The sequence below is a fragment of the Elephas maximus genome, chromosome 7, assembly GCF_024166365.1.
Source record: "Elephas maximus indicus isolate mEleMax1 chromosome 7, mEleMax1 primary haplotype, whole genome shotgun sequence".
Classification (NCBI taxonomy): Eukaryota; Metazoa; Chordata; class Mammalia; order Proboscidea; family Elephantidae; genus Elephas; species Elephas maximus.
Window position 1 is genome coordinate 87628889 of NC_064825.1, and position 27141 is coordinate 87656029.

At 44.8% G+C, this 27141-nt stretch overlaps 1 protein-coding gene across 1 annotated transcript in view; it reads right to left on the reverse strand.

Moving 5' to 3' along the window:
* Nucleotides 1-4161: 4161 nt before the first annotated feature.
* Nucleotides 4162-27141, reverse strand: part of WT1 (WT1 transcription factor) — a gene marked incomplete at its 5' end in the record, with an annotated part of 59961 nt that continues 36981 nt past the window's right edge. Inside the window, 5 exons of the mRNA XM_049891421.1 lie at nucleotides 4162-12174; nucleotides 14622-14705; nucleotides 15310-15399; nucleotides 19994-20144; nucleotides 23473-23569. Coding sequence (XP_049747378.1) covers nucleotides 12053-12174; nucleotides 14622-14705; nucleotides 15310-15399; nucleotides 19994-20144; nucleotides 23473-23569 — 544 coding nt within the window. The remainder of the gene's footprint in view (nucleotides 12175-14621; nucleotides 14706-15309; nucleotides 15400-19993; nucleotides 20145-23472; nucleotides 23570-27141) is intronic.

Consider the following 27141-nt stretch of genomic DNA (forward strand, 5'->3'; position numbering starts at 1 on the left):
ACAGAACTCACAGACAATACTCACAATTATGTGGTTTATTAGGGAAATAACAGGTTAAAATTCAGGTTCAGGAACACTCAGGATACAGTTCTTCCATCACAACAGCTTCTTCCCACCCATGCTCGCAGGCACGCCCCTCTCTGGCCCTCAGCCCTTGCCCTGCTCAGACAAGTGTTACAAAGCTCTTTCAGCTCTGCTAGTAAGTGCCCAGAGGCATTCCATTTCGCCAACAACCCTCAGCCCAAAGGCATTCAGCTTTCTTGATCTGTGGACCAGGAAACCCCCTGTGCCGTCTCCTGCCGGTCTCTCCTGGCACCATTTCTCTGCCACCTTCAGTGTTACCAGCTCTTCGTCCGTCTCCCAGGTCCAGGAGCTTCTCAGTGCAGGGATCCCAGGTCCAAAGGACACTCTCTTCGCTCCTGTTTGTTCTTCCTTGGTGGTGGTTGTATCTTCCTCTGCTCTGGAATTGGCTGTCTTTTAAAGAAAAACTCACCAATTCCCTTAAAAAACCAAAAACCAAACCTGTTGCCATGGTGTCAATTCCAACTCATAGCGATCCTATTGGTGGGCCACAATTATCTTATTTTCACAGTCCCACCCAAGTGATTGTAACAGGTTACAAGGCCAGGGCTAGAAGGGCCACATTAAGTAATTCATTGCACTGCAGTGTTTGTCTTTTAATTTCTCTTTTGACCCCATCTTTGAAGGCTAGGTGCCTAAGAAGAACCACACAGCTAGGCCTTCTGGCAGAAGGGAATAATTGACCCTGAATATAAAAGATACACTGCCCAGACTCTCTTGGGACGTAACTACCCATCCACCACCCAAAGGGGTAGCCCACAGTGCTATGCTGGTAAAGTGGCTCTCTGGAAAAGAAACAAAAAGTCCTGATTTGTAGCACTTGCCAATTTCCATAGTGTAAATTACTCCCAACTTTAAGCTAGTAAAGCTTTAAAAATTGGCTCACGAAATTGCTAAATATTTAACAACTGGCTCTTTCAAGCCAGTGGGAGCCAGCTAGCATACACCACTGGGTCACCAGCTCTGATGGTACACCACCTTAAGAAAGTGGGAGCCTTTGTGGATAGTGGCCCAATGCCTTACTTCCCTTCTATGGCTCTAGGAATACCAAATACTGCCTGGGCTTTTATTCACGTGGTGCCTTCTTCCCGGGATGCTTTCCCTTTCTCTTCCTTCTGAAAAATTCTTATACATTCTCCAAGATCCAGGTTGCAAAATACTGTTAAGCCTTCTCTGACTCCTTTCAAAAAAAAAAGACAAAGCTTATTCTTGATGCTTTGCCCATGCCTATAAACCAAAAAAACCCACTGCTGTCGAGGTTGCTTCCGACTCACAGCGACCCTAGAGGACAGGATAGAACTGCTCCACATGGTTTCCAAGGCTGTAGATCTTTACAGAAGCAGACTGCCACAACTTTCTCCCGCAGAGTGACTGCTGGGTTTGAACCCCTGGCCTTTCGGTTCGCAGCTGAGCGCTAACCACTGTGCAACCAGCACTTCTTCCCCTGTCTACATTATCTGTTGAAGTTTCTGCTTCTTCTACTAGACTTGAGATCCTTGGGGAGAGGGCCCGACACATAGGAAACGTGAAATAAATGCTGGCTGAATGAAGTAATAAACTTATTCCCGATTTCAAGCTAGGAAGTGAGTTTCTCTCTTAAATGACATCATTCATTAACCTAGTTTAAATGTCTATGCCTCCAAAGGGTCCATAAAGGTGATTCTAATGGCGGGAATCTTGGACAACAGTGGCAACTAGGGTATATCTCTTCAACTATGGGCAGGAGTTGACCACAGCAGAGGACAGAGCTCTTCCTGGCAAATCTCAGCCACCAAAAACACGTCCTGGGAAAACCTGGCCACTAGGGTTGGCGTCGACATCTCGGTGATCAAAAAAAAAAGGGGGGGGGTGGGGGATTTTGAGGCCAGAACTTGGTCTTTCTTCTAAGTTCCTCCCAAACCTATGAGCCCTCCACAAGCTGGACTGAGGGCAGGGAGTACATCTAGGGTTTTTCATCAGAACCTGCCACAAGAACCCAAGCATCAGAGGCAAGGATTAGACCAATTCACTCAAACTGGGAATTCCCAGCCTGTAGGAGAGAAAGAGAGGGAAGGAATGAAAAGGGGAGAGCGAGAGAGAGAAGACGGAGAACAAGAATGGGCTGGAGAGAGTAGCAACATTTCCTCTACATAAACAGGTGATAAAAGTCAGTAATAGCAATGATAAAATTAGGAAAATAAAAACACTGTGCTTAAGATTTATAGACCAGCTAAAGCAGAGCTAACTTGGCAATAACTTGGACTGATAAAAAGCAACAGGGCATCAGCCATATAAACACCCTGGCCACTTCAATGCTTCCGTGTATATTATGATGACACTGGTTTGTTGACACCACAACAACCCCATGACCCCAGGCACCAGGAGTGGTGCCGGACTCACTGGGGGGAAGTTGTTCAGGGTTGACGCTGACGAGTAGCATTTTCAGAAAGTCAAGTTATCCTTGACTGGATGCAGATGGCCCAGTGAAAAATGAAATCTGCCAGCAGACACTGCCTTTATCAGCTGTAGAAGTTCAGCAGGGATGAAACTTCCCCAGCCCTGGCCCGCCTGTACGAGCCTCCGGTTTCAGCACCATATCATAGACTGTCCTAATGAATTCTTCTAACAGTTGGAGCCTCCACATATCTGCGTCTAGGAGTGCACCATGGCAGTCTGGGGCATGGTACCGAACTCGCCTGGTGTTTGCATTCCACCTCAAGGAGTCGGCAAGGAATGCCTGCGGTAGGGAAAGGAGCTTCAGACTCACCAGTACCAAATTGTTCTTCCTAAACCAGGTCATCTTGCCATTATTGTTGGCCACCCTCAATGACTTCCAGCTGGGGTATGCCCACGAAAAGGCCAAGAGGGTACCCATCACCATCCACCCATTGCTATCAAGTCGATTCCAACTCATAGTGACCCTATAACGCAGGGTAGAACTGTCCCATAGGGTTTCCAAGGCTGTAATCTTTATGGAAACAGACTGACACATCTCTCTCCTACAGTGCGGCTGGTGGGTTCAAACCACTGTCCTTTTGGTTAGCAGCCAAGTGCTAACCACTGCTCTACTAGGGCTCCTTAGAGGATCCCCAGGTCATGCCAAATCAGACATCCAGTGGGTTTCCAAAGTGTCAAACACAATAATGACAAGAATGAGTACTGCCATTCTCTATTATGTGCCAAGCACCATGCCAAGTGTCTTGCCTCATTTAACCCACACAACTCTCCCCTGAGGTTGGTGTTATATCCCCCATCTTATAGGTGAGCAAACCGAGGGTTAAGTAACTTGTTCACAGTCATAAAGCTGGTAGGTGGAAGATCCAGGGAATGAAACTGAGGTTCACCTATTCACAAAGCCTATATTTTAAAAAGGTCAATGTGAAGGAAAAATATAAAATTTACATTCACACATATCTGTTGAGATTCGTCTACATATCTGGAGATTTGGCATTAGGTTGTCAGATAAATGAGCAAAGTTTCCAGTTTTATCCAGGTGCACTAACATCGTGCAGATGACCAAAATTTGAGAGATGAGTCAACCACTGTGGAATTTTGAGAAACAAACAAAACCACACATTCATTCCAGAACCCAGTACCAGAAGTTTCTTTTATGGTTATTTGAGCCACCATTAGGCCCCTTTGGCTCACCTCAACAAGTGCACTCAGCAACTTAAGAGGCCATATCCAAGGTCCAGAAGTGGTCCAAAAACTGAGACTGTCAGATTTCCCCAGTCCTTGGCACTGTCCCTCTGCCCTCCACACTCCAAGTGAAAAGGATGCCTCGACCAAGGCCTATGAGTCAGCTATTCATTTGAGAGATTAAAACCAGCAGGAGAAATTCTGGTGGGTTCAGAAAGGACCTTTATGTGAAGGATGCTAAGGGGGAATGGGCCTGACATTTAATGAGGCCTAGGTGACAGCCAGTACTCCCTGGTAACAGCCTCCTCTCCCAGAAACTGACAGGTGGAAAGTGACCTCGCATCTGCTGTCCCTTCAACCTACTGACTTGAATAGGTCAAGCCAAGAAGGCAGAGACAATTGTGCGACAAGAGAAGTTCAACAGCAACTGTCTCAGCTCCTGCGTGCTTTGTATGGTGTGGCTCACCTCTCCTCTCTGCAGTGGGTAAATCTGCTGCAAAGGACCTCTTTGAAGTGTTGAAGAGCAAAGATGTCACCTTGAAGACTATGGTGGGCCTGGGCCAGGGTGGCAGAGGGCTCATCCCCTGCCCTCAATCCTTTGCACGTAACTTGGTCCCTGCTCAAGGCAGCACCCAACAGAGACTCTGGCTGACTCTGATTGATGGTGTGTGGTCTAAGCACCTGCAGGCATCCCCCTTCAGAACAATCCTTGGAGGTGAACAGTTGGTTGTGTTACCTGAGCAGAAGCTCGGAGATTTAAAAAATGTCTCAGGTCTCACAGGTTTCAGTGGCACAGCCGGTGCCGAGACCCACTGTACCACACTGCTGGGGCTTCCCTGCTTCCTAGAGAACATGCCCTCCCCAAGGCCTCTCAGAGCTCAACAGTCCTCATCTTCTGCTCTGGGGCCCTTTCTAAGTTGTCCCTGTCAGAGGTGAACTGAGGGACTGGCCCCCCAACTGAATCAATGAGCAGAACCATTGTGTCTTGACACTAAAGGTTAAACATTACTAGACACTAGAGGGATCTTTCAAAATACACATCTCCTCAGTCACTTCTCCTGGGGCCTGGAAGACTCTGCCTAAAAATGGCAACAGCTCATCTCCATGTGATGGCATGGGGAGTCTCCCTCAGAATATGTTTTATGTTGCCCACTCAGTGAATACAAAGGTGTCTGTATCCAAAGCCCATGAGAAAGGTAAACTCTGCCTCATTCAATCTGCTTCTGGAATGAAGGGGGACGCTGACTCATCCAGTCCCTCACTTTCCTCCCCTGAGGAGACCTCCGTGAGTGCGGACTGGGACCTCTCTACCACTCCTCACCAAAGCCTGAGAGGGGAAAGTTTTGCTGGGGACAGAGGATGGAAGGAGGGCTATGCCTGTATTGAGTGATAAAAGCTTCTGACACAGGCCATTATGTTTTAGGCCTCAGAAACTTTGGGGCAGGAGACGTCCCTGTGGCAGGCTCCCTGGCCTTCTTTGTTTGGACGGTAGAGGCCCATCTTAGAAAAATAGAGGGCTGCTGGCTGAGAAAAGGGGACAATCCTAACCATGATGACACATCCAGAAGATCCCCACCCCACCCCTACCAAAGCTAGAAACCAGCAGCTTCCTCTTCAGCTTGTTCCCTCTGATGTGGAGTTCCTTGGGAAAGCAGGATGCTGCCTTTTAAGAGTCATCATTGACCTTGAACTTTTAAAATGTGTTTCACAATTTTCCCCTTTTATCACTGTCCGGCTAATATTATGCTATGTCATTTCTTAAGTTCCGGTATTTAATATTAAATATTGAATGAAAACATGCTTTACAAACAGGCTCTATGACTGGATGTGGGGGCAGGGAACATTGTGCCGTCAGATCTCTCCTTTTGCTTAGCACTTAACATTCCTAGGAGCCCCCACAATGGACAAGGCATCGCTGTTGTATTCTCTCAGCATTTTTGCTCCTCTGCTTTGTGCTCTCTGATGGGGATAAAAGCAAGACAATACAGGATTAAGAGTGTAGGCTTTGAGTCAGAATGCAGTTAGAATATCAACTGTGCCATAGTTCAGCTGTATTAGCCAGTGCGAAGTGCTTCTTACAGCCTCTGTTTCTTCATTTGTAAAATGGCGGTCATTCTCAATGAGAGAAGGCATGTAAAATGGCACTTTGCACACAAAGGTTCAATAAATGGGGCACATTATTATTACTACTAGCATTTGAGCCTCATCTCCTAGTTCCTAAAGCCCAGGAGTGTGACCTAAAAATGCTGATGCGGGTTCATGTGGGGGTCAGGCCCTGTCAGACAGGCCCCTCTTCCTGTCAGACCTCCCGAAATCCACACGCCATTCCTCATCTGCCTCATCTTTCTTTCCAGAGTCATCTCCCGCTCTCCACCCCTCCTTTCCCTTTCTCCAGGAGCCCAACTGCCTCCTCAGTGGCTCTGCCTGGTCCCTGCTGTGTCAGGCAATCCTTCTAGCCCTCTGTCAACATCACCAATGCCCTTGGGACGTTGTGAGGGGGGAAAAGCCACTTGTTTCACCCAGCCCACCCTTTACATTTATCTCAGCCCCATCCCTCTAGGGCCATTCTTCAATCCTCCCCTGCTCCATAAAAATATCTTGCTATCTCTAAACTCACATTTGCTAATTTGGTCTGCCTTAGCTGCTTGTATCAGAGATCTCACAGTCTGAGGCTTCTTCTACTTGTAAGTGGACGTTTTTCAGTCTGTGCTAACAGGCACTGATGTCCAAGATTCTTCAACCTCAGGAGTTTGTCTTCATCCCTCTTCAGTCTCTGAAACCCAGTCTCACTGAGGAGGTCTGAAAAACCTGAGCCTGCTGGCAAGTCAGACCACTGGCCTTAGCGGCTGTGTGTGGCTGTCCACTGGCTGGTGTGATGCGGTTTCCAGTCCTCTGAGAAACAAACCTTCCTTCCTATATGCTGTCTCTCTCTTCCTTCTCAGGGCCAGTTTGAGAACAGTCAGGATTTTCCCCTAGAAATTATGGAGAAAAGCCCAGGGCCCTCCACTGAAGCAGCTACTTCTCAGTGCAGCATCAATTGACAATGGGAATCGAACCAGATCTGGTCATCATCATCATAATTTAAATTTATTAAGTTTTGCAAGATTCTGTGAAAAAAAATATTGCACAGATTCCAACCACTTAACAAATAAACTGGTGACTAGAAGCAAAGACTTGAATGAAAAGGACCAAGACCTTCATATTTCCCTTGAGATGTGTTTCCTTACCTGAGTCTTACCCATTCACCCATGAGAAATTCCTATTAGACACTCCGTCTGCTGAAAGGCTGGGAAGAAAAATGCCTTCTCAAGAGTCTGTTAATTTGGAAAAGAGCACTGAGGAAACTTAGAGCAACTCTTGGGCCAGCCAAGAACTGTACACTGTATCCTCCTGGTCTGGTGGTAATTCTATCTGCCAAACAGCACTCTCCCCTCTTCCATACCAGGATGTCCCAACCTTGCCACTGTTGACATTTTGGGCCAGATAATTCTTTGTTGTAGGGGCTGTCCTGTGAATTGTAGGGCATTTAGCAGCACCTCTGGCCTCAACACACTAGATGCCAGTAGCACCCCCACCCATACATCATGACTAAAAAAAGTCTCCAGGCCTTGCCAAATGTCCAGGGGGAAGGGGGTCACTCCCGGTTGAGAACCACTGTTACACACACACACACACACACACACACACACACCTCTTCTCAACACACCTTCCTGTTACCACAGGTCCTTTTTGCCAAAGGCCAGAGGTGCAAACCCCTTGCAGGGAAGACGGAGCTCCAGAAGACATCTTCTCCCTTCAGTACACAAGAGAAGTAAGCAAGTGGTTCCTACTGAGGGTAAGAAGTGGGAAATTCCTGTCTGCCAGTAAGGCTGCTGGCTCACAGGGAACAAACCCTCTCCAAAGCTGCAAGATCTGTTTGTGGGTGCTGGAACACCAGGTGTCAGGGAGGCAGAGCCCCACTCTGAGATGTATGACTTAAGTGAGGTGCCGTATGACAATCCACTGCACTTGCTCTTACCTGGCAAGGTCACTTGGCCAGTCCTTGGCTGGCCCAAGAATTGCTGTAAATTTCTTCCTCAATCCTTTCTTCCGAATTAACAGAGGATGGGCAGGCTGTGCTTGAAAACAGACCTCTGTGTGAGTAGATTCCCCTGGGCCCACACATGCAGTCCCTTTTGGGGCATTCAGCTTCAATGTCCTGACCCAATGGTCCTATGGACCCTCATCTTCATCAGCCACTCTCAGGGGGTAAGGGCTTCAGCGCAGTCCCAGGATTATCAAGTGCAAATCTCATTAGACACCTTTTGGCAGGTATTGGCTAAGCCTGCCTCTTAGGTCTCTGTTAGGTAAAATGTCATCCAGAGGCCAGCAGACTGGGCCTCTTCTGGGAGCTTGTTAGAAATGCAGAATCCAGGCCCTACCCCAGAACTTCTGTATTTGAATCTGCAGCTTAACAATTTCTCCAAGTGACTTCTATGGGCACTAATGTTTCAGAAGCCTTGATGGAAGTAACACAGGAAAGGAAGAAGCTCTGTTCCTTCCCTAGAAGCTCACACTCTAGTTGGGAAGATAGGATTTATAGATGTGAAACACTTGAGCAGAGTGTATGGTAAGTCTACATCAGCAAGCATGTTTTGGCAAGAAATTTTGATACATAAGACCGGAGTCTAAGGTTTACCTCAGCCATTTATTTCCACTAAGCCTCAGTTTCCCCATCTGTAAAGTGGGGATGTATTTACCCTATCTTACAGAATTTTCCTAAAGATCAAAGAAGAGGGGAAAGCACATGGATATAAGGTATTATTTACAGCTACACACTTTGAATGCTAGTCTCTAGGTGGTACAAATAGTTAATGTACTCGGCTGCTAACCAAAAGGATGGAGGTTCAAGTTCACCCTGAGGTTCCTAGGAAGAAAGGCCTGGTAATCTACTTCTGAAAAATCAGCCACTAAAAACCCTATGGGGCACAGAGGCACCTCACCCAGAAGCCCCTGAGAAGAAAGGCCTGGCGATCTGCTTATGAAAAATCAACCACTGAAAACCCTATGAAGCGTAGTTCTACTCTGGCACACATGCAGTTAACCATGAGCTGGAATCAACTTGACAGCAACCGGACTGGTTACTCTGAGTGCGAAAGAAGTTCAGAGATGAGAGGGCTCAGATGACTGGAAGGGTCTGGAAAGATCCAACAAGGAGGTGGGGGTGGGGGTAGCCTTTGAAGGATATTGAACCATACATTGGACCAGGTGCTAAAACTAAGTGAAATGCAAAAAATACACATTTTGACCCTTGCACCTTATACAGCCCCTAGCCTGGGCCACGGACAGCAACTACTGACCAGCTTTGACCAACTGACTCCTGGCAGTCTGCGGCTGACCAGCACCATGGATCTCAGAAACACACCCAGTGCTCACTGAGTACTTGGCAAAAGATGCAAAGCAAGCAGAAGTGATCTCGAGAGAGAGGCTGGCAAAAGCCTTGCTGCTTCTTAGCTCCCGTTTGGGATAGAAGGGAACTGGCTTGTTTGTCATTTTGCAGAGCTAACCTGGGAAGAGTGGCTGGACACACTACAAGAGGTAGGGGGGTTGGGGAGGGAAAGGAAACCAGCAGGTGAATTCTTGGGTAATAATCTCCCTAGCTAGAGCTTATTAAGCACTTGCTATGTACTAGATGTGCTTCATTTTCCTGAATGGTGCAAATAGTTTACACTCAGCTGCTAACTGAAGGGTTGGAGGTTCGAGTCCACCCAGAGGCTCCTAGGAAGAAAGGTCTGGCAATGTACTTCTGAAAAATCAGCCTCTGAAAACTCTGTGGAGCACCGTTCTACTCTGACACACATGAAAACAGACACACATGAGGTCACCATAAATCAGAATCGACTCAGCGGCAACTGGAAAAAAGATGTTTTCCTACTTTTTTCATTTAATTCTTACTGCAACCCTATCAGGCAGGGACTCTTTTATCACCACTTCGCAGATGAGAAAACTGGAGACTTAGGATTTGAACCCAGGTTGGTCTGCTTTCCCAAGCCCATGACCTTAGCTGCAAGTTAAGCTGCTGGGGCCTTCTGAGTATCTCTCATCTTCATCCCGCCGCCGTCACAACTACGAGGTTGTGCTTTTGTTGTGAAACCTGGCTCTCTCCTATTCGCTGACGTTTGCCATGCTTGCCCTGAGCTTCTCCAGAAAATGCTGTCTTCTGGCAGGAAAAGATAAAAACGGCTGATACAAATGAGTCACCAGACTCGCTATAATTAACAGTGATGCAAGAGCCAGATGCAAAATCAGAGGGGCCTCAGGATGCTGGCTTTTTACTGCCCCAGTTTTGAGCCGCCTTCAATGTGGAAAAGAGTCTGAGTGGCTGAGCTTCCTCTGCTGAAGACACATTTTAAATAAAGAAATGAACTCTGGAATGTATGCAGAGGCTCCAAGATATCAGGGCTTGAGAGGGGCAGCCCGAAAAGAAATCTCCTTATTTACAATTGAAAAACCATACACCAGAACCAGAAAGAGAGTTTATAGTTCATAGATAATGGAGATCTCTGCTTTCACACTCAGCTGTCCTGAAAGGGTTAAGCAGTTTCCGACCTGCTGAGCTGATTTATAGCAACTACAGTTGTAAATCCAGTTGTACTAGGTGTTCAATTTATGCCCTCCCGATCCCAGTAATACAGCTGTGAACTTTTCAAAACCAGTTCTCATTAGCATCTCTCTATTCTTTTTTGCTGATCTAGAATAAGAAGTGATGTCGTGGAATGGTAACCTGATTAATACAAAACTCTAAAACACATTTCCCACCACACCATCCACAAACCCATACGGCCACAGCAAAAACACAATCACTTCATGATACAACGTGAAGGTGACACTCTCTGCTGCATCTAGGATGGATAATTCCCTACGGAGATCTGACAGACAGAAATAAATTGTGGTCAGGACACGAAGGGTTTACGAGCGATCGTCGACGGTGGCATCTTCTTACCTGTTTAAAAGAGGCTCAACTGGCCCCAGGATTTGAAATCTAATTCTTGTCAGGACACAAAAAGGCTGATAGAATCTTGTCACTTTCCTTTTGAACGGACTTTAATGGAGAGCGAAGTGAAAAACGCAGGTTACATTTTTAGTGTTATCATCAATATGCTGAAAGATCAACACCCGAACGGTGATGCGTCTAATATTTATACATTTCCTAATTTTAGTTATCAAAGAGCAAATCATTATCAGGTATATATATATATTTACATAATAATTGCGAGCAACAGTAAATAATAAAGTCCTTAAAACACACACACACACACATACCCAAACACCTTTAAACGATGGATTTCCTCACACTAGAAAGTCTCGTTTTTTTTTTTCACATATACTTGTAGACCCAAAGTTACTTAAGTTATTTAAGAATAGTCTTACCAGTGGGGATCCTGGACCAGCCCCTATTTTCTTTAGAGTCATTTAAATTTTTACAACTTAAAGTCAGGATGCCCCAAATGATGAAAATGAATTCCACTCCCTTTGTGTGAGGAGATATGTACATCTCTGAAGATGCAAATGATTACAACCCAAAAAAAGACAAAAATAAAACACAAAAACAGAACCTCAGACCTTCGAACGCAGTTTCTTAAGCGCATGGTGCTAATGTTAAAACGGAATTAACTGAATGGGAAGGTTCTTGTAGATTTCTATACAGAAAAAAAAATGGGAAGGTTCTTGTAGATTTCTATACAGAAGTCCTGGTTAATTCTGATTCTTTTTTCAGCTGCTTCAAACACATGGGTTTTAAAATTTGCCTGGTAGAACTACAGCCTGCCTTCCAGGTTAGCAGCCTGCCTGACCTCCGGAATGTCGGACAAGACTCACCCCCAATGCCTTGCTCTCTTGATTTATTTCTTACTGTTGCTGTTAGTAAATGGAAACCATGACAAAGTTTACATTAGCAGACACATACACATGCCCTGGCCTATAAATATTCCATGATGGAAAAAGGTACAAGGACTCCATTCCTAGGGAAAATGCATGTTAAAGAGAAGGGGAGGGTGGGGGAACACTATCAGCAAGGGCTCTTCTTACAGAGGAAAATCCAGACCAAAGGATGAGGGGCTTTTAACTAACTGGACATCATTAGCCACTTCACCAGGGCTGGGTGAGTCAACTGAAAGTCAGCAGAGACCAATCGCCTCCAGGCAAACCTGGTACGATCCAGTAGCACAGGGGTCTTGTCTTGGATGCTGGGTGAAGAAGATCAACTGCCATTCTTTCTTAGAGAGGTGAGTGAGGAAGGATTTTAAAGTCAGATTTGAAAGTAGTTCACACACCGTCCTGCCTGGGACACAGAGCTGCCCCCGGGTTGGACCCCTTAAAGCGCCAGCTGGAGTTTGGCCACGTTTCTCTGGTGCATGTTGTGATGGCGAACTAATTCATCTGACCGGGCAAACTTTTTCTGACAACTGGGCCACCGACAGCTGAAGGGCTTTTCACCTGTTGACACAATCACCAGTCAGAGACACTTGCAGCAGAAAGATGGGGCACAAATTCAATGATCAAAGGCCTGAGTTAAACCACCACAAGGTACCCGCTCCAGATTCCCCATAGTTCTTTCCCTCACTCCTGAACTGGGCTCGCTTCACAGGCAGCCTTGAAATGGCAGCACTTCTGGGGCTCTAAGTATTAAAATATTGTAGAAATTGTGAAATCTTGCTAAGTCAGAAGTCTCAGGAAGTGGGAGAGAAGGAATGAGTCTAATTAGTGGAAATGTCTATGCAATCCATATTTAATTAAGGGGAGAAAAAATTTGGCTTCAATCTCTGCTGTTAGAATGCCTTGTGAGCTGTGTAAAATTTTCCCCTCTGCTGTCTCAGTAAACAGGGAATTGAACTTAGCTGGGCTGCAATGGTCTCAGGAGCCTCACCCTGAATATTATGGACTGATGGCTGTCTAGTATTATAGCTGTCACTGCGGCTTTCATGCAGATATAGATGACATTCCGGATGGGCTGGATTTTTAAATAAATATTAATACCAGTTTGACAAGTTACTTGTTTCTTTTACCTTAAAGTATTACTCAGAGTATAATCCTTGTTATACTGGAGATTCTAGTTGAGGCAAGGGTTTGAGATTTTTAACAAGCTTGCCAAAAAGATCAAGGCTTCTCCATCTAAGGAGCCCTCAGAAGTTCTTTCCAAGCCTCATTCTCTGTAGGAAAAACAATTAGCATTTATTAAATGCCTAATACATGCCAAGCCTTGTGCTGAGCATCATATATACCTTACCTCACACGATCCTTACAACGGCCCTGGGAGCGAAGCATTACTACCACCACTCTATAGATGAGGTTGGACAGCTGGTGAGAGGCAGGCCCAGGAAGGACTCAAATTCAGGTGTGTCTAATTCCAAAGCCCGTGCTCTGTCCTGTATCACACCTCACAGGCCTTGCCATAACGGAAATACAGCTATGGCTTTATCCTAAATAAAAATGCCACAGGAGCCAACACCAGGATCACCTGGAGGATTTTCTCAGGATATTTCTGTCCCAGGCCTTCTCTGAGAACTACCGGTCAGGACAAGCACTGAGGAATGACCAGGTAAGACACTGTGCCAGGATCAGAGCTGGGGACCAATTAAATATAGCATTAAACAGTCTCCTGGAGATATAGGTCACTTCACACCTATGCAGATATGCAGAGGGATGATAACTCTTTCCTACCAGCTTGTGAGCTCAGGACTAAATCAAAGAAGTGGCATATGTGACATAAAAGGCACCTGAGTAGGGGAAGCAAGGCACCAACTCTGCGTTGATGCCGTGACTCGGTCGCTGGGTACAGCCTGTTTGGGCTTAGGATCTGGGACTGCACAGGGGCTTACGATGTTGTGTTTGTCTTCACCTCCCACTTACTGTTCCTCTGCTCCCCACCCCACCTCCGGCTGTGCTGTCAAAGGTGTTCTCTATTTTAACGGGCAAATCCCAACCCTTTATTTTCTTGGTCTTCATCCTTCTCAGTCTCTCAATGGCATCTGACTTTGTTGACTTTGGCTCTCTTCTTGAGTCTCTCTCCTCCCTGGGCTTCTGGGTGAACCACGCTCTTTCTCCAGCAAGGAAGGCAGTGAGAGATGGTAGGCTGGGAGCAGACAGAACTGGGTTTGCTACTTACTAGCTTTGTGACTTAGAAAAGTCATCTAATCACTATGTACCTCAGTCTCCTCATCTGTGAAACAGGGACAAAACACGCCTACCCGACTCTTCCTACAAGGATGTTGTGAAGATAAAATGAGATAACATAAGCCTTGGCCCTCTTTTGAAAGCCACAAAGTATGCAACAAATGTGGTGCTGTTTTCATTATGAATCACACCAGCCTGCAGAGAAGCTAAAACATTCAGTCCCCAGTGAATGAGTGTCCTAGTCCACTACACTAGTATGAAGGAAATAATAACCACATGTTGATATTAGTTTGGCAGAAACTATGGCTATACCTGGGCCATTAGCTTTCAGCAGAGTAAGGATTCAGCTCTCTGAAAGAAGTATCACGAAATGTGAACTCTCAGGAGAAAACATGTTTGCTTTGCTAGAATTTCTGCTGCTTTTTTGGAAGCCTAGTTACCGCATCAAATTAAGTGATAAAAATGTGATTCAACTACTTGGGGCAGTAGGGATTTAGCTTCTCTCTCTCTTTTTTTTTTTTTCCATCCTGGATACTCATGAAACAAGTTTTACTCACATCTCTTTCTTGCTCTGTATTTCCCCCCTCCCCTGCTTAAAAAGGTTATCATTTAAAAATAGCATGCACTACTTTTCTCTCAACTGAGTCTAAACCTGCCTACTACTTTCTATACACTAGTCTTTTACAATCTCTCACAAACAACTTCATTCAACATTAGTTTAAAAAAAAATGAAAAATAAATGTGAAGAAAAGTTTACGCACTTGTTTTACCTGTATGAGTCCTGGTGTGGGTCTTCAGGTGATCGGACCGGGAGAACTTTCGCTGACAAGTTTTACACTGGAATGGTTTCACACCTAAACGGACAGAGAAGGTCTAGCCACAGCCCTAACAACGTGAGAGCACAATGAGGCCCACAAGGCCTGCTTCCCGGCTGCCTGAGGAACCTGGAATTGTTGGCGATGTTTGTAACATCTGCCTCTCCCTTAGATTGCCCCAATATTCCAGGCCCAGCGGGAACCACCAGATTCTGCACAGTAATTCTTGAGAACCTGCTTCTATCTTGAGAACAACCATTCCTTAACCACAAATGTCCAGTTTCTCACCAGCTGGGATGTCTCAGCTGTGTCAGAGACAGAAAAAGTGAATCACATGCTACAAATTGGATTCTGCTCCCCACCACCCAGGTTCTTTACCCATGCCCATGTTATCTTCCAGCAAGCTGCTAGTGGGAATTCATTGTTCTGTGGTTTTAGGAGAAATGTGGAAAGTTTTTCTTTCCTTCTTTTCTTTTTTTTTTAAGAGAAGAAAAATTCCCCCAAATTAAAATATATATATATTGGAAAAATTGAACAAATGGTGGACCCTCCAAACCATATTTAACAATAACAAAAAGAATGATCTAATTAACCCTAACCCAAGGGAACAGAACTGCCAGCAATGAGACGTGAACCTACAAACCTGTGTGTCTCCTCTGGTGTCTCTTCAGCTGGTCTGAACGAGAAAACCTTCGTTCACAGTCCTTGAAGTCACACTGGTAGGGTTTCTCACCTTGGAGAAGACACATGTTCTATTTGAATATGACACTGGAAATGGGGATCTCATTAAAGGAAGGTGATTTCTTCTATCCAGACTGAAGGGGTCCAAAGATGCCTGAGGCACTTGGGCAGTGCTTCTTAGGGTGGTCATGGCTACTGTAGTGTGGGATAAAAGGCCCACCTGTACATAAGCTCAGGAGTCCCTGGGTGGTACAAATGGTTACTGTGCTCACTGAAAGGTTGGTGGTTTGATCCACCTAGAGGGGACTTCTGAAATATCCACCACTGAAAACTCTGGAACAAAGTTCTATTCTGCAACACACAGGGTCATCATGAGTCAGAACTGACTTGATGGCAACTGGTTTGGGTTTTCTTTTTCGGTACATATGCTCATGGACAGTGGGTATAGAATGAAGAGCCAGGTGAACAGGGATGGTCCCTAGTTTCAAAGAAATCAACAGGAGCTCAGGCTCTAGAGTCTGATACTAACTAGAGTCCAGTCCAGCTCTGCCACTTAAAACACGTGGTGAGGCGCAGTTTCCTCATTGTGAAATGGGACCAATAATATGACAACCTCAAAGGATTTACGAACAGATTAAGTAAACCAGATCATCCATGTAAAGGACTTAACCCAATGCCTAGCAGAGAAGGGGTGTTGAAAAGACATTAGCAGAGAACAATTCGACAAATAATAAATGAAACAAGTCTTAACTCCTAGGCAGAGTCTGAGGCAGAATTCTGGGATAGATGTACCTTGGAGCCAGCCCCATGAAACAATTGTTTTATGTTTTGTGGCCAAAGATTTGGTGTTCTCTGCTACCGACTTGACATTCCTGAATCAAGCATAAACAACTCCATGGTTGTGAGATGTTCAAGTTAAATCAGGAGCCAAATTGAGTGGAAAGATTTCAGTAGCCCTTTATCAGAAAGAAGACAGTGGTGTGCAGTGGGGTCACTAGGGTTGGTGTCACCCAGTGTGGGAACTCATGGTGTCATCCCCCTGCCCCGTGCTAACTACCACAATATTGTAGCTCAAACACCTAACATTTGACAAAATTAGCAACTATAAAAACACCAGCAGCCATGAAAACAGAGAGCGTGATCTGAAGCGTCACTGTAATCAGGTAATGACAGCTCTGACCAGAGCACATTAAAAGGCTCAAAAAGTAAATCAGCATAGAATTTTAGCCTCGTAGGTATATCGATACATGAAAGCTGGGCTTATGAAAAATATTTTTGTTGTTTTAGCTACAGAGATTTTTTATAAAAAATACTAAATTTCTGCTGAAACACTGCACAAAAATTTTGTAGACAGTCATTTTGGTGTCACCTTTTCTCACAGTGTCATCACCTGGTATGGCCCACACCTCCTGCACCCCACTAGTGATCCCACTGATGGTGTGATTTCACAACCTTCTGCCTCAGAGTAGAGAAGCCCCACCCCTGTTCTCTTTAAAGAAAGTTCAGCCAAATACTGGGAATTGAGTCCAAGAGCACCGAGCAACTCTGGGCCTTCCCATCTTCTTATGAGAATTCTGAGTCACCAGGATTCCGGGATGGGGAGCAAGGCATCCCAGGATCAGTCAGGTCTCTGGGTTTCAGGCTGGCCCCTAAGTTATCTTTCCAGCCTTGTAACCGCCTCCATTTCCCTGATTAATCTGTATTCCAGCTACTCCATAGGCTCACCATTCCCTAAGTCTTCTTCCACTTTGCTCACACTGTTGACTCCACCCCAAACACCCTTCATCCTCATCCCCACATTTCTACTTGTCAAAAGTCTCCCCTCTCTTACAAATGCCACTTCTTCTGCAATGCCTTCTTGGAAACTTCACATTCAAATTTAAACCTCTTTGTTCCCTCATTACAATACTTATTACAGAATATCTCCTAATACCGCGAGGTGTGTCTGGGTCTACCTTCTTCGCTGGGTCAGAGATTCCGAGGGGCAAGAGGCTTTTCTTAACTATAAATCCAGCCCAGTTCCTTAAGCTTCAGCTCTACAACCTGGAGAAGATGACAACTCCTATTCAGTTTTCTTTTCTACCTTTCTGCTTCTGTTCATCCTTTACTTCCTCTACCTGACCTTACCAGCCCTTCAATGGTTAACCAAAGCCTTTCTTCCTCTAAGAAACCTTCTCGGATGAACCTAGCTCAAATCACAACCCTCTGAACTCCTCTTCTCAGCTTCTCCAAGCTTCTGATTCAGTACATTAATGTACACTATCTTAGTCTCTTCATTTGTGCATATCCTAAATCCAAACCAGACCATAAACTCCTGGAGGAAGGGGATTGTGACATGGAGTAAAAAGGTATGAGTTTGAGTCCTGGTTCCACAATATTCTACCCATCTGATAATTATTATTGGGGTGGGAATGGTGTTAAATGACATAATGCATGCAGACAGTCTGGGACATAGAAATTACTTAGTATAAACTACTTAATTTAATAGTTTGTACTGTTACTAAAAAAAAAATAAGAAAACACTGAATTCTTTCAAAAAGAAGGCTGCAAGATTGTCAAGTATCAGCCTTTCCTCATCTCCTACAAGGAAGAGCTTCTCAAAGGCTCCAGAAGGTCTGGGGGCCTTGGCTGCCTTGTCCAGTGACTCCCTTCATACAACACTCTAACATCACTGCTTTCTAAGAGCCTCTTTGCCATTAAATGTCTCCACAACCATATTTCCCTCAATGAGTTCCCTTGCTTTTTTCCAGGCAGAATTTTGATTTTATCATTTTCCTTAAAACCTTGACAGATACTTTTCAAATGATCCCATTTGGGGTTTTATGTAAAAACATAACATTCTCATCTTTAGCCTCAAAACATGTGGTCTTACTGAGTGCAAACTCAGGCTTAGGTCAGAATCGCATCCTCCAGATAGAATGAATTAGCAAAGTCCAATGGTCTCAACAAGATTGAAAGCAGCTTGCTTGCTTCTGTAGCTCCCCAACACCAGTCAGCAGGAACAGTAAAATAACAACAGTAAGGATAATAACGAAGCAGTCCTTCCATTGTGAAAGAATGTCACCACTTGCCTATGGGGAAACATGGATTTTGCACTTTTCCCTAAAGGGGAGACCCAACCACACTCCCATCTAGACCCATAGGCCAAGAGTAAGTATTTGTGAAACAGGTGTTCACACTCAAGGGGGCCAACAACCAGGCAGGCTAATTCTCTTTTTCTCAGAGGCAGACCCCTGATCTGGGGGGAAAACCCAGTTCTCCTTGACATATCCATCAAATATCATCATCATCTCTCGCTCTCTTTTTAAGATATATATGCGTTTTCCCATTCCTATCTGGTTGATTACTAACCCAAGCAGTGAAATTTTTCTTTGAATTGTCTCTTCCTAAATCTTATGACATCACCAAATCAACTTATCAAAATCTCCCAATTATGACACTCCCAGCCTAGCTCCTCTCTGTTTAGAGATGTTAACAGGATTATAATAGTAAGCCTATCATTTACCCAGACCTATTGACATCCGGGGAGTCTCTGGGTGGTGCAAACAGTTAATGCACTTGGCTGCTTTACTCAAAGGTTGGCAGTTCAAGTCCTGCCAGAGGTGCCTTGGAAGAAAGACCTGGTGAGGTACTTCTGAAAAATCAGCCCCTGAAAACCCCATGGAACACAGTTCTACTCTGACACACATGGGGTCGCCATAAGTTGCCATCAGCTTGATGGCAACTGATTTTCATTGACATAACAGCATTTACTATGTGCTTTACTAAGTGTCCTATAGGGTCGCTATGAGTCGCTATGAGTCGGAATAAACTTGACGGCACTGGGTTTTTTGGGTTTATATCTGTAGGAAACCCTGGTGATGTGGTTAAGAGCTATGGCTGCTAATCAAAAGGTTAGCAGTTCGAATCTACTAGGTACTCCTTGGAAACTCTATGGGGCAGTTCTACTCTATCCTATAGGGTCGATATGAATCAGAATCCACTCAATGGCAGCAGGTTTGGGTTTTGGTTATATCTGTAATTCCTTTAATTCAATTTGGTTTAGTTTTTATCTCTATTTTCTATGTGAAGTAAAACAGCTTCAAAGAGGTAAGTAACTTGTGCCAGTTCTCATCACAGTGGTGAAACCAGGTTGCAAACTCAGGTCTCTTTAATCCTGTAGTCCTAGTTTTCCCACCACTCTATCTTGCCCCTTCCTGAACACATTTTACGGACTTCTTTGAGAAAGGTGATAGGCAATCAGGATGCGAGATGGCCCTGCAGCCTTTTCCATCACCTTGGCCAGAACCTTGCAAGGCAGTGCCTACTTTCCATCCCAGAAATTACCTGTCATCAGCACCTGTGGCCTTAGCACCGTGAGAGCCCAGGGCAGGGGTGGATTAACCAGTAAGCACACCACGCATCAGCTTACAGTCAGCAAGGTACACAGGGACTTAAATGTGCTTATTTGTTAATCTGTAGTGAACAATTTCACCTGGGTTTCACTACATCTTTGATGTGGTGCACTACAGATTAGTAAATAAGCACAATTAAGTCCATGCCTACCTTGCTTATTGGGTAATCCGTCCCTGACCTGGAGCAGGAGCGCATGAACCACCACTGCCCAGAGGCCACTGGAACCAAGGCTGGATGGTAGACACACTTACCAGTATGCTTCCGGCTGTGCATCTGTAAATGGGACAGTTTAAAGTATCTCTTGTTGCATCCCGGGTAAGCACACATGAAGGGGCGTTTCTCACTGGTCTCAGATGCTGCCCGGACAAGAGTTGGTGCTACTCCAGGCACACGGCGTACATCCTGTAAGCAGAGGGTAAGAGGTTAAGAGGAGGGGAGGCTTTAAGCCACATGTGAACACGGGGAGAAGACTCGCTTCAGTCCCTAGGCAAAGTGTGCACTAGAATACACCCAAAGAAGGGGTGCCAGATATGTAGCTTAAAACTATTCCCCTACACAGCCCAGATGCCCACAGCAGACATTACTAACAGATGATACATCAGGAAATTCTACAGTGCAGTGCTCTGACATCATCACTACTGATCAACCAACACTGGTACAAGAGATGAAGGTTATTTGGGGCTGCTGACCCAGATCATCTGAACAACAAATGCTGGTGATTGCAAGAGCTCCCAGTTCATCCTGTCTCTCAGCTTCTCCACTTGAAGCAATAAGGCCCGGAAGTCCCAAGTCCCAGATTCAATTTTATTACCTCCCACTTGGAGACATGATCACAGGACCTTGGGCCCAATCTGCAGCAGATGAGGAAGTTTTTATTATAGGGAAAAATACAGAATGCTGAAGGAGCCCCAAACTGACCAGACCCTCCATATGTAAGTAAAAGAAGAAGGAGCCTTTGAGATTTGGGGTGCCTGTCTGTGAAGGGGAGCTGAAAAAGGTCCATAGTGTAGCTAGTGCAATCCTTTTAATACTGTCACCGAGGAGTGCTGTGGAATCAATCTGTCTTTCACGAACTTTAGACGTCCCTCACAGGATATTCTCTTGATCTCCTTTTATTTGGGAAAGTGCTGTGTGTTCTGTCAGTCCTCCACGAAAAGAAGCTAGAGGGAAATGGAGAGAAAAGTTCCCCTTCTAGATCTCAGGATCAATGAACCACAGACCCAGGCCCTAGAAGTGCCTTTGTTGTTGTTCTTTTCAGGTGCGGTCGAGTCAGTTCTGACTCATAGCAACCCTGCGTACAACAGAATGAAACACTGCCCGGTCATGCGCCATCCTCACCATCATTGTTATGCTTGAACCCACTGTTGCAGTGTGTCAATCCATCTCGTTGAGGGTCTTCCTCTTTTTCACTGACCCTCTACTTTACCAAGTATGATGTACTTCTCCAGGGACGGATCCCTCCTGACAACATGTCCAAAGTATGTGAGATGTAGTCTTACCATCCTTGCTTCTAAGGAGCATTCTGGTTGTACTTTTTCCAAGCAGATTTGTTCATTCTTTTGACAATCCATGATATATTCAAAATTCTTTGCCAATACCACAAATCAAAGGTCTCAATTCTTCTTCTGTCTTCCTTATTCATCACCCAGTTTTTGCATACAGATGAGGCAACTGAAAACACCAAGGCTTGGGTCAGGTCCACCTTAGTCTTCAAGGTGACATTTTTGCTTCTCAACACTTTAAAGATGTCTTTTGCAGCAGATTTGCCCAATGCAATGTGTCTTTTGATTCCTCGACTGCTGCTTCCATTGGTGTTGATTGTGGATCCAAGTAAAATGAAACCCTTGACAACTTCAATCTTTTCTCCGTTTATACTGACGTTGCTTATAGGGGCCACTGAATCCTACCCGTTCATTTACAAACGTGCGACTTGGGCCTAAGAGGGTGAATAGCTGACACAAGAGCAAATCCTTATTTTGTGTTAAAGAGCTGGAACCACATGTCAGCCTGACTGACACCCAGCCCTGTGCATTTTCCATTCTACCCCACGCTATGTTCTAGCTCCTATTTCACATTGCCTCGCATGATGAGATTACGTTATCTTTTTTTTTTTTTAATGCACTGTAGTGACATACAACTTTGCTATTGATAGGCCAGTGTCTCTGGACAAATAAACCCATTGCCGTTGATTCCAACTCATAGCGACCCTACAGAACAGAGCAGAACTGCCCCACAGGGTTTCCAAGGAGCAGCTGGTAGATTCGAACTGCCAACCTTTTGGCTAGCACCCAAGTTCTTAACCACTACGCTACCAGAGCTCCTTCTCTGGACATAAAAATTAAATGGTGAGACAGCTATGTTGGATTTAATATACTCCAGGAGAAAATGAGTAGGTAATGAAATGACACCTGTCCAGTCTGGAGTTCACCAGAGGCCATGATGGTGAGTCTGACAAATTGGGCTTGCTGGGCAGAAAAGGCAAAGGAAACACTTTCCATTTCCTCTAATTCATCCTAAACGCAGCACACATGGCAATAGGATGTAAAAGCGAGTTGTTAACATCAGGGTCTTGGTGGAGGATCTTGCTAGTATGTGGGGGGAGAGACTGGATGACTTGTTCTGAACTTCCATCAGACTTCTGTATTTTTATAACCTTTGCCTTTGTTTCTCACCACTGTGAGGCTTGGGATGTGGTAGTGCACTGTTCTAGCACCATGGCACACTGCTGGAGACATTAGTCAGAACATCTCAGAGCCTCTTACCCCACATATCACACAGGGGTCTGGCCCCCACACAGCTTATTTCTGGGCTACTGGCTATTCTTGTGAAAGTATCACAGCTGTTACTCATGTTGCAGCCACTGAGTCACACACATAAGTCACAAATGCAAACCCTTGGGAACTGCATGTGTTTTGACTGCCCAAAAGAAGCTCTGCAAAGGTGGCTTTCTGCTGAATTTCCTGAATTCTTTGCAACTGTTACCTTTTTACCTTCTTTACTCTCCTTGGAGACACCCCCCAAACAATGTTCATAGTTCTATGTCCCCCCAGGAAACAGGAAAACATCCTAGTTAAAAACAAAGGTTCTAGAGGCAGAGAGGCCTGCTGTAAGTCTCAGCTCCCCCGCTTACTAGCTGTGTAATTTTGGACAAGTCATCCATCTTCTCTGGGCGTCAGGTTTTTCATCTATATAACATGGGGATAATAACTGTACCTGTCTCATAAGGGTATATTGAGGATTAAATGAAAAAAAAAATTCCCGTATAATACTTAGCACAATGCTGGAATATAAAAAGTGCTCAGCCATAGATTATATTATTATCAACATGTGGTAAGACAAAATCTACCTTGAGGCACTCTACAATGCAGACTAAATCTTCTTAGAAGACAAAGGTCCAGGTTATTAAGTCAAGCCCAATTAGTCCACATACAAGAGATGTGCAGCCCACCAGGGAGAAGGTGAGTTAAGCCGTGAAGGTGAAAGGAGGGCATTCTGCAGGAAGCATCTTGACCTGAGTCAGAGAGGCAATGGTGATTGCACTGGCCACTGGGAGAGAAGGAAGCAAGCTTATCTGAATGGAAGAGGAGGCATCCTTGATGTGACAAGCACCTATAATTAGGAACAGGCTTGCCTGTGCCAAATGGTCCATTGACAAGAAACTGAAAGCCTGTTGAGAAGGAAAAGAGACAGCGTAGTCCACTTCCAGCCTCAGCATCCCTGAGGTACTCACCTGAATGCCCCTGAAGACACCATGGGTGTGTATTCTGTACTGAGCACCACAGAGGATGGGTGCGGTATGGTTATCGCTCTCGTACCCCGTGCCGTGGCTGCAAACACAAGGAAGAGAGAACAAGGCTCGGGGTTGGCTGAGAGTCACCATTTGGAAATGTTTATCTGCAAACAGGAGGGAATGTTTTTGAAAAGCACAAGGACAAAAATAGTTGTTTTTCACCTCCCTCCATAGGGCTGCTTTGGAAGCAGGGCTCTGTGCAGGGTAGACTGCTTAGCCCTGGAGTAAAATGACCAGGGAGCCCTCCCTTGTCCTCAGACTCTCTGAGGCGCACCATCTGGGCCTATGACTCTCTCAAAAAAGCAGGGCAACATCGCAGTGGCAGAATTTCATCCCCATCAAGTTATTTACCATCTCAACACAGGGAGGGCTGACAGTTGTGAATATATCTCAGGAATGAGCAGAATGCCTCAAGTTTCACATTAAGTGCGCTAGATTTTTGTCAGCACCTCATGACTCATGTTTTTACCAGACTGCACCAAGAAAGTGATGGCACTTACAAGAAGAGATGTCACATCCTCAGAGTGGGGATTACATACCCGTGGCCCTGCTCCCTGCTTCACCACAGCTCAGCTTTGCAGATCAGTTTAATTGTTTGTCGACAACCCATGCTATAGGTGGACACCAGATAATCCTCCCGTATTAGACTGACGAGGTCCCTGGCTGACAGCCAGATTAATCTTGGTCTACAGTGAGAGCTGAGGGATGTGGCAAAGAACAACTTGGAAGGGGTGGATGTTCTGCTCTAAAAATATTCTCTCCTTCAGGTAAAAAGCTGAAATCTGCTCGGTAGTTATTTTACTTCCAAGTGAGGCAGAGCAAAGATTCTCACTGCTAGCAGCACACTACTCTCCCATCTAGAATCACCATGGAGACCTGCTAAGAAGTACCTCTATGAAATGGTGCAGCTGCTTTGGAAAACAATCTGGCAGTGCAGTTCCTTAAAAGGTTAGACATAGAGGTACTATATGTCCAGCAATTCTACTCCTAGGTATATATCCAGGAGAAATGAAAACATACATTGTACAAAAACCTTAACCACAATTGTTCACAGAAGCATTATTCATACGAGCCAAAGTGGAAACAACCCAAATGACTATCAAGTGATGAATGGATAAACATAATGTAGCATTAGGTACAATGGAATATTATTCAGCCATAAAAAGGAACAAAGTACTGATACACGTTATAATATAAAAACATTAAGAGAAAGAAGCCAGTAACAAAAGACCACATATTGTATAAGTAAAATTTTGCTGACGATCACTCAAAAATGGTTGCAGCAGTACATTGACAGAGAGCTGCCAGAAATTCAAGTCAGATTTAGAAGAGGACAGGGAATGAGGGATATCATTGCTGATGTCAGATGGACCTTGGCTGGAAGCAGAAAATACCAAAAAGATGTTTACCTATGTTTTATTGACTATGCAAAAGCTTTCAACTGTGTGGAGCATAACAAATAATGAATAACATTATGAAGAATGGGAATTCCAGAACACTTAGTTGTGCTCATGTGAAACCTGAACATAGACCAAGAGGCAGTCCTTCAAACAGAACAAGGGGATACTAAGTGGTTTAAAGGTGTATGTCAGGGTTGTATCCTTTTCACCATACTTAAATCTGTATACTGAGCAAATAATCTGAGAAACTAGACTATATGAAGAACATGGCATCAGGACTGGAGGAAGACTCACTAACAACCTGCAATATGCAGTTGACACAACCTTGCTTGCTGAAAGCAAAGAAGACTTGAAGCACTTACTAATGAAGATCAAAGACCACAGCCTTCAGTATGGATTACGCCTCAACATAAAGAAAACACAAATCCTCACAACTGGACCAATAAGCGACATCATGATAAATGGAGAAAATACTGAAGTTGTCAAGGATATCATTTTACTTGGATCCACAATCAACACCCCTGGAAGCAGGGGTCAAGAAATCAAACTATGTATTGCATTAGGCCAATCTGCTGCAAAAGACCTCTTCAAAGTGTTAAAAAGCAAAGATGTCACTTTGAGGACTAAGGTGTGCCTGACCCAAGCCATGGTATTTTTAATCACCTCATATGCATGCAAAAGCTGGACAACAAATAGGGAAGACCAAAGAATCAATACCTTTTAATTATGCTATTGGTAAAGAATATAGAATATACCATGGACTTCCAGAAGAATGAACAAATCTGTCTTAGAAAAGGTAAAGCCAGAATGCTCCTTAGAAGCGAAGACAGTAAGACTGTGTCTCGTGCACTTTGGACATTTTATTAGGAGGGTCCAGTCCCTGGGAAGGACATCATGCTTGGTAGAGGGTCAGCGAAAAAGAGGAATATCCTCAACAAGATGGACTGACACAGTGGGTACAAGGATGGGCTCAAGCATAGCAACAATTGTGAGGATGGTGCAGGAGTGGGCAGTGTTTTGTTCTGTTGTACACAGGGTCTCTAGGAGTCAGAACCTACTTGACAGCACCTAACAATAACAACCAAAAGAATGAACAAATCTGCCCTGGAGGAAATACAGCCAGAATGCTCCTTAGAAGTGAGGATGGTGAGACTATGTCTTGCTTACTTTGGACATGTTATCAGCAGAGATCAATCCCTGGAAAAGGACATCATGTTTGGTGAAGCAGGGGGTCAGCAAAAAAGAGGAAGGCCCTTAAGGAGATGGATTGACACAGTGGCTGCAACAATGGCCTCAAACATCGCAACAGTTGTGAGGACAGCGTAAGACCAGACAATGTTTTCTTCCGTTATACACAGGGGCCCTATGAGTTGGAGTCAACTTGACAGCCACTAACAACAACAAAGGACTGGGAGCTTGGGGAGAAATGGGGAGTGACTGCTGAAAATGTTCTAAAATTGTGGTAATGGTTACACAACTCTGTGAATATACTAAAAATCACCGAATTGTACACCTTAAGTGGGTGAACTGCATGGTGTGAGAAATATGCAAAGCTGGAAAAAAAAAAAAACTCAGAGGGTGGAACCCATTCATCAGCATTTTTAAAGCCTCCAGGTGAGATTGGCTCCCACTGACTGTTGGGGCTAAGAACCTCCATCCTCTGTCCCCAGAACCCTTGAGATTCCAGGGTTCACCTTGTGGAAAGTAGGTGACTTGGTTTCACAGCCCCACTCGTCTGATGGGATGTGGAGAAAGCCTAGGGCTGGCTCAACTCTCACTCACCCAGGGGAGAGAATTCCTGGAAGGGAAGAGTATCTTCCAGGACGGCTGAAACGTCCACAAACCCTGGAGCCAAAGCAGCTGTGGGGTTTCACATTTAGATCTGATTCCAACTTTTCAGAAAGAATTTGTTTCCTTTGCATGGAGTAATGGTAACAAGTTTGAGGAAATGAGTAGCATTTCTGTTCCCCCTAACCTACTACCCTATTTACACAAATAACGCACGCCCTCTATGGTTACTTGCCAGTCGCTCCCTCCCTACCCCCACAAGGTATTTTCGTAAGTGCAGCTATGCCAATTTTTTTTTTTTTAACATTTTGCTGTAAAAAAAAAAAAAGCACTGTGCGCTTATGAAAACACCTCACAAGGGAGTGAGTGGCCGGCAAGCAAACATATAAGGTGACATTATTTGTGTAAAAATACAGTATCT